General features: G+C 41.4%; 1 protein-coding gene across 1 annotated transcript in view; it reads right to left on the reverse strand.

Annotated features, from left to right (window-relative positions):
- Positions 1-7,765, reverse strand: part of GRIN3A (glutamate ionotropic receptor NMDA type subunit 3A) — a 171,799-nt gene that overhangs the window by 46,883 nt on the left and 117,151 nt on the right. The window contains exons 4-5 of the mRNA XM_003785185.2: positions 6,092-6,237; positions 1,613-1,728 (exon numbers count right to left, since the gene is read on the reverse strand). Of these exons, the coding sequence (XP_003785233.1) occupies positions 1,613-1,728; positions 6,092-6,237 (262 nt within the window). The remainder of the gene's footprint in view (positions 1-1,612; positions 1,729-6,091; positions 6,238-7,765) is intronic.

Below are 7,765 nucleotides of genomic sequence, written 5' to 3' on the forward strand. Positions count from 1 at the left end.
CCTTGAAAACAATGTGGAGTCTAGAGAGGGTGGGAACTGTGAGACATCGAGTCTCAGGAGCACAGATGGAAATGTAAACAGGAAGCCAGTGGGGAGTTAATTGTGTGGCATCTGGCACTAGGGTCTAGCAGAGGCAAACAAGCCATCTTACCACTGTTTTTTGACAAGATAAGGTTGCCCCCTGAAGACAAAGGTGGACAATGGAGCCTGCCATTCCTCTGCCCTCTGAAAATGATGCATTGCTAGTAGCTGCTAATTGCCAAAGGGACCTCAATTACCCAGTGTGTCTAGGACAGAAATAAAATGTAACATCCCTAGAAGCCAAAACAATTGAGAATTTTTACATGGTCACATAAAAATGGGGTCATATCCTGAATGTCATTTGGTTTTCTAGCTTTTTCATTTTCTTTTTCTTTCTCTGAAATCCCGGATTGTAGTCTTAATAGTATAGAAGACCACTGCCACTGACTTTCTCTTTCTGAGTTTCGTCCCTGGTTTAGGTGGGGGGCCACTTTGCCTGGAGAGGAGACTAATTTCTCTTAGGAGAAGTCTCAAATAAGGCATCAGCTGTTACATTTATTTTATCACAAAAACAAAGACTAAAGTAAAAAAAAATCTGCTGATGTGTTTAGGGGAGACAGAGACCAACTGTGGCTGGGAAACTGGGCAAATTGTAATCAGTATGGCCTTGATATCCTAGTTAACCTACAGGAAAGTGCAAATTTCCGAAACTAGGATTGGGCACCCCCATGGGATTGTTTTAAGCCAAAGTGTTTTCTGACAAGTGAGCATGGCTGTCTTGGGAGCCAGCATGTACTGTCAGGGAAGGGAAGCTGGGAATTGGGAGATGTGAAATTTGCTGGTTCAAACTATCAGCTCCTTATATCAACCATCATTCAAAATGAAAGAAGCTACTGACAAAGCAATCTTTCCTTGGTCTTGAAATTTGATGGATGGGTTGATTCAGTTGGAAGCAAAAATTTGCTTCCAGTGGGGAAACAGGCAAGCCTGAGGTCCCAAATACAGCTCTGTTTAGGACCCCAAAGGGTACTAAACCATAGAACGAGATTTTTTTTCTACTTATTTTCCAATTAGTGGAAGAACACTTATTCAAGAACCATGTGATTTAGATTTTGATCCCAGTGTTATTGTCTAATTATATGATTATAAAAATGTGATATAATGCCCCTGGGTTTTCTTGTGCATAAAATGAGTAGACTGGATTAGATCGATGTTGGGGCCCTTTCCAGTTATAAAATGTACTCATTCTAAATTTTGCATCAGAATCACTGCAGCATCTGGCTATTATAAAATACAGATTAGATTAATGGGCTTCCCATTTATTATATGTGCCACCCCTCCCAGATATCTGAAGCAACATCATTTGGGTAATGATGACCCCCCCCCAATAACTGGGTAAATAAATGTTTGTTGAGTAGGTAAAAAATAAATTCCTAACTTCAGCATCTTAATAGCTAAGTGCTTATGAATTGAAATGAAAACAAGGGATGATGAATAGCTTTTTGCCTCTGAGGCTGGTGTATGTGACTTGCTAGGCTGGCAAACGGAGCACATCCTGGGGAAAAGGGAATCAAGAGTGACTGATTAATACCTTCAATGGCAAATGGTTTCCCCACGGTTAGAAGTTTGCAGTCAGCATCTATTGACACTTCATAATCCAAAAGGGCTTTGTCCATGATGAAGGCGTCTAGTTTCTCTGGATCATTCCTATATTTAAGACCAAGAGAAGAAAAGTGAAAAAGATTCATTAATGGAAAGGAAATGCTAAGGCTGACAGCTGGCTTTTGTTTAAGGGACAGAAAGCTGGACACTAAGGGCAGGACAGGCTAGCTAGCTGCTGACTCAGCTTTGCTGGCATCTCCCTGACCTCCAGAGCACAGACCAGGGGAAACAGATGCTCTTAGAAGAGACAATGACTTCTTTCCAATTAGGTTTATCTACTGATCCCTTTCGTTACTTCTAAATCCCACAAAAAGCCAGGGCAACGCTGTGCTGAACTGGAAGGTAATACAGAAGGTTCTTTTCTCTAACTTTATCAGCTTCTTTGTGTTAGGCCTTATATTTATTGTTGTCTATACAGTTTATCCCTCATAATGACTAAGACACAACAGATGAGGAAGTTGAGGCTTAGAGAGTTGAAGTAACCTGGCCTAGGTTATATAGATAGTAAATATGGGATCCAGGCAGTCTCATTAATCAGTATTTGAAATTTTTATTTCTTTTTGTGATGAGCACAATAACATTCTTTGGAAACCAAATATTACTTTATATTTAGCAGTAGAGTTTTAAGGCGATACATGTAAGAGATATAGTACTTTTGGGAAAAAGGAAGTTATGGTTTCTTTAAAAGTCCCCACATAGGTTGGCATTCCAAAAATGAAAGGGGAAGCTTATAGAATAGATCTTAGTGACCCGATTTATTGCTGTATCCCCAGAGAGTCACAGGTCATTTCCACTCTAGTAGGCAGTTCAGGCAAGAGTAATTTAAAGTAGGTGTCCCTGGGCTGTTTTAATGAATTAGCAATAAGCTGGATCAAGCTGTCATCATACGCCTTGGGTATCACTCATGAAACTCTTCTCATATTTTGAACATAGATACAGAAATGGTCCAGATGAAGGTTATGTCTCAGCACAGACTGAACTGACACTTACAAAGAGGGCAAGGAAGGAAGAGATTTAAAGGGAATTGTCTAAGGCAGCTGTCCCTAACCTTTTGGCGTCAGGTGCTGGTTTCACAGAAGATAATTTTTCCATGGAATGGGGTGAGGGAATGGTTTTGGGATGATTTAAGAGCATGACATTGACTTCAGATTGTCAAGCATCAGATTCACATAAGGAGCTCACAACCTAGATCCCTTGCATGCACGGCATACAGTATAGTTCGAGCTCCTATGAGGATCTAATGCTTCTGCGTATCTGACAGGAGGCAGAGCTCAGGTGGGGATGCAGGTGATGGGGAGCATCTGTAAGTACAGAGGAAGCTTGGCTTGCTTGCCTGCTGCTCACCTTCTGCTGTGAGGCCTGGCTCCTGATAGTCCATGGGTCAGTAACAGTCTGCAGCTTGGGGAGCGGGGGGCTGCAGGTCTAAGGCATACATAATGACTTCTTTGTTTTCAGCTACTTCAAACCCTTTTTGGAAAGGTGTAGGTAGAACATATATCCATTTAATAAAAGCTTTCTACCCTCTGAGTTGTCCAAACAGCTTTGCAAAGAGAATAATTCTTCTCTATTCCTTCTGAGCTCAGTGCTTGGTCTGGGAGAGCCAGGAATGGGGCTTCTGGAATTCTTCACAGAGAAGTGGCCTCTAAACTCAGTGGAGAATACAGCTGGGTCCATCAACAATTTAAAAGAGAAAGACATCCCCAGACACCTGAAAGGTTCATCACTGAGCAGGATACATATCTTTGCGTGAATGCCTTTATCTGGGCCACTTATGGACACAAAGTCATATAGGTCAACTTCTGTTTTTGGTGCCAGGGATCGTTGCTTCCTTTTCCTGTACTTCTGGGAAGTGAAATAGCCAATTTATAATGCATCCCCCTTTCCAGGGGATATTGGATTTAAGTTACAGGGAGGCCTAAGTTTAATATTAAGCAAAATTGAAAGTATCTCCAAGCTCCCTAGCAAAGCTTTAGAAAGGGTTGAGGATGTGAATTGTCTCCTAGGAGCTGATGATGAAGAAACTTAAAGAAATCCTGGCAATAAAATCAAAATTGAGCTGAAAAGTGTTTCTCTAATCAAAGTTTTACTACCACAGTAGCAGAATGCACTTTGGGGGCTACCCAGCAACAAGTTACCATTTGCTAATATTCCACACGTATTGGTGATAGCAACGTGGTCATAGAAGAAAATTGTGGTTCATTTTGTTGGACCAGTAATTCCTGAAGTCCAGTGAACTACTCCTGACTTTGGGCTCCAAAGTGCAGTTAGCTATGACAGACTTGTATTATGTAAGACAACAAGAAGGAATCAGCTCACAGATTCTCCAGGGACTCTGAGTCACTGGTCAGGCCATGGCCAGTATGATCCAGGTGTAAGTGGCCTCCAGACTGGCTGAATCACTGTTGTGCTTGGAAGGGGCCTCCAGTTGTTTCTTCTATTACAGAATCATGATCTTTTCTTGAGCATTCATTTAAAAATACATATAAGATACCACAAAAAACCCCCAGCCATCTATCAGCATACTAAAATAAATGAGCATCTTAATAGGAATTAATTTATTGAAAAACTGTCACCTTAAAAAGTAGGGCCCTGCGAGAGTAGGACTAAACTCAGGGGAATTTTGATGGGAGAGAAGGACATGTCCTGCGCATAGGACCCTGTCCTGCACCAGCGACTTCAGGGGGTGTGCCTGGTAGGTCAGAGCTGTGGGATGCCGGAGGAATGACATGAAGACTGAGGTTACTTGGAGTGGTGCCTAAGTGCACAGGAAGTGATTATGCTAAAAGTGGAGAGAAAAGGCCCAAAGAAAAGAAGTGAGAGGACACTAATGATAAGCTCTGCCTGTATTTCACTTGTAACCAGTGAACTACCTGGGGGCTTGTTAAATTACAGCTTCTGGCACAGTAGGTTTGGGATGAGACCCCAGAGGCTGCAGTTCTAACTGGCTCCCAGATACTAACTGGAACATGGACTATTATTTGAAGACCCAGGACCTATTCTTCCATCATGGCTCAGCCTAGACTAGGCTGCATTCCCATGGAAAATTTATTTCATCATCTGTGCCTGATTTCGTAAAGGACTGCTTTCTGCAGGCTCAGGTGGGGTCAATGCTGGGCACTGGGGGCCCTCTCAGGTGGGTCCTGGACTACATGAACACCCTGAGTGGAGTAGAACTTTTGGGGACCTGAGGCAGTGGCACGACTCATCCTTTTCACCCTGACAGCAGTATGTCAGCCATTCCTACTGAACTGGGAACCAATGCTATCTCCCTGACATCTTGCTCTCTCAGCCCTGAATTTGCCTGAAGGAGAGAATCCAGAAGAGGATCTGGGAGGCACAGGGATTCTGCACTCCTAGTCAGAGAGGAACTCTAATGTTTTGATGTTCTTGCAAAATTAAGAGTGGCATTTCATAGTACTTAGACACCATAGACAACTTTGCAAATATGGAAGAACAAGGGTTTTCTCTAAGCTACAGTTAAACATCTATAAAATTGTCTAAGTGGCCTTCTACTAAAGCTCCCCTAAAAGACAAAGCCCTTATGTCCCATGGAATTATTTATTTTCTCTTTTTCTTAAAAAATAATTTGGGGCAGCAGATTCTTTTGTCTGCTGGGAAGACTGCTGCAGCTGACTATGGAAAAACCCATTTCCTGACCTTACACAAGTCTAGGAATCAGAGGATTGGATGTCTGCTATTGTCATGATGCTATGGGGCAGGGGGAGGGGAGGGCTCACCCTCCTGCACTGGGGCTTATCAGGAGTCATTCATTCCCTTCTCCCAGGCAGACTGCAGGCCAGACCCATAACTGCATCACCCGCCTTTGCATTCGGCTCCACTGAACTACAGGCTCTGATAATCTGCCACGGCAATGTGATTTCTCTTGATTGCTTCTCATAAATTCTGATGAGAAGGATGCAGGCCTGGAATCATTGCCTTCTAACTTATTTCCTTTCTACAGGAAATCTCTAAGATAAATTCCATTTCCTTGTGGCAAGAGGAGGCATTCCCTGGGTTCAGAGATTCACTGTGAAGGATAGGGTTGCCTTGGGACACATTATCCTCTGGCTACATTCCCTGCGTGTTGGATCATTTCAGCACCATTGTTTTCTTAAGCGATGTCAAGCCAACATTTTCCTCCTCCACCATCTGCTACACTAATAGTCCCACTGGCTCTTTGAACAAAGCTACTGCCAACGTGAGACTAGGCAGGTAACTAGCAATCTAGGTCACATAATTAAATGCATGCTATTCCATACTGCCTCCTGGATCTCACACAGCATGAGGTATTCCTCAACACACCATGGCTCATTTATCTGTCATTTTCAAAATCCGGCAAACACTACATCAGTATCTAAATGACTTCTCTTCAGTGAGAACTTTTGGGATGCAAGAGGTTGACACTCACTTCAGATACTCCACTCCATCGGGGGTGGCTGGGACGTTGTACCTTCTCATGTATTCGTGCATCTCGGGGAAACTTTGCCTCACATAATCTTCAGCACTGCTTTCTCGGACAGTTCCAAAGCGGAAACCTTGGGAGGGATGATGCAACTGTGAGGGAGAGAAAGACGTGAATTAGTAAGAATTATTCTTGGATTTGCTTTCAGAAAAAAATTTTTTTGATCACTGTTTGAAACCTAATAATAATTAGAAGTTCTAGCACCCACTGACATAACCTTGCACGCAGACAAGAGCAGCCACGGGTCTATGCTTTTTTATATCCCAGCTTTTACATCAGAAATTCTTCTGTCTTCAGAAACAAACAGATGGAAACATCAAACTGAAAATACAAAACAAGTTTTTTATTGAGAACGTATTAGAGTTTTTTAGAAGTTGTAGAAATCGGCATGTAGAGTCAGTCTCATTATTGTAGACTGTGTATCAGACAGAGTGTACCACTCAGGTGATAGAGATTGTGATCCTCCTTGTTCCGAACTACACAAAGGCAGGCCAAGTTAAAACCTTGAGTCCTGAAATTGCTATAATACATTGCTTCTGTGCTGATCTGTCTTCAGGCTATATAACATTTTAAGTTTGTTAAGTTTATTTTCGGTGTTACTATAAAATGTTCTCTTTCTTTAAGTAACTGTATTATCCAATGAGAAGTCATGATGTGTCTTTGCTCAAATGGAACGGTATATGAGATAATTAGGAGTGACAGAAGGCAGGGTGGCAAATGTCCCAGGTTTCCAGGTTGCAAGACCTCAAAGTAAGAAAAGACTGCGCATTGAGAGTCCTGCAGAGACTTCCTATCACTAAGGGCAATAAAGATACATCAGGTGACACATTATCATTCAGTGAAAGTCATAGAGAAGCATTAACGTAGAATTTAAAACATGGACTATTTCAAACATAAGAAAGGGTGGACAGGGATTGGGCCACGTTATGGTAGCCAGCAATATTTTAGAGATTATACGTCTCCACAATTAATAAAGTCTTTGTACTTTTTTGTTCTGTTTCATATTGATGTATTTTATGTTGTTGGTTCTGACCTGAAGCTCTGGGGACAAGACTCTATGGATGAGCTTCTTGGCGTTTATGCACCTTCTGAAATAGGATGCAATATTGTATTTAAGTGTGTATTTGTAATTTTCTTCTACAGAGGGAGATCACACAGAGATTTGTTTTTTAATAATTAGGTTTTTAAGTTTTATACAACCCCCCAAAGAACTCACTGAATATGGTATCAAATAATGTATATTTCAAGATGAATTAGTTTGGGCCCACACTAAAGGTTTAACAACACGGAAATAGTCAAACTAGGTGGCACATCTTTACAGAATGTCACGCAACGTATACATGATGTTTGTGATGTATACTTAACAAAGCCAGTGTTCATACGACAACTGGAGGAAAGCTTTCATGTGGAATGATCTAAATTAAATATCTTTACATACTATCATTTCCCATATATATATTTTGTACACAAACACAGACACACGTGTGTGCTCACACACCTTGGAAGAAAAGTCATTGGCGATGAAATTATAGTTATATTTTTTATTTGTAGATTGTCTACAGAAATATGTATCATATTTATAAGTAGAAAAATATTTTAAAATCACAAAATGAATCACTC

This window comes from Otolemur garnettii, unplaced genomic scaffold (assembly GCF_000181295.1).
Source record: "Otolemur garnettii isolate 467f Iridium unplaced genomic scaffold, OtoGar3 scaffold00014, whole genome shotgun sequence".
Lineage (NCBI taxonomy): Eukaryota > Metazoa > Chordata > Mammalia > Primates > Galagidae > Otolemur > Otolemur garnettii.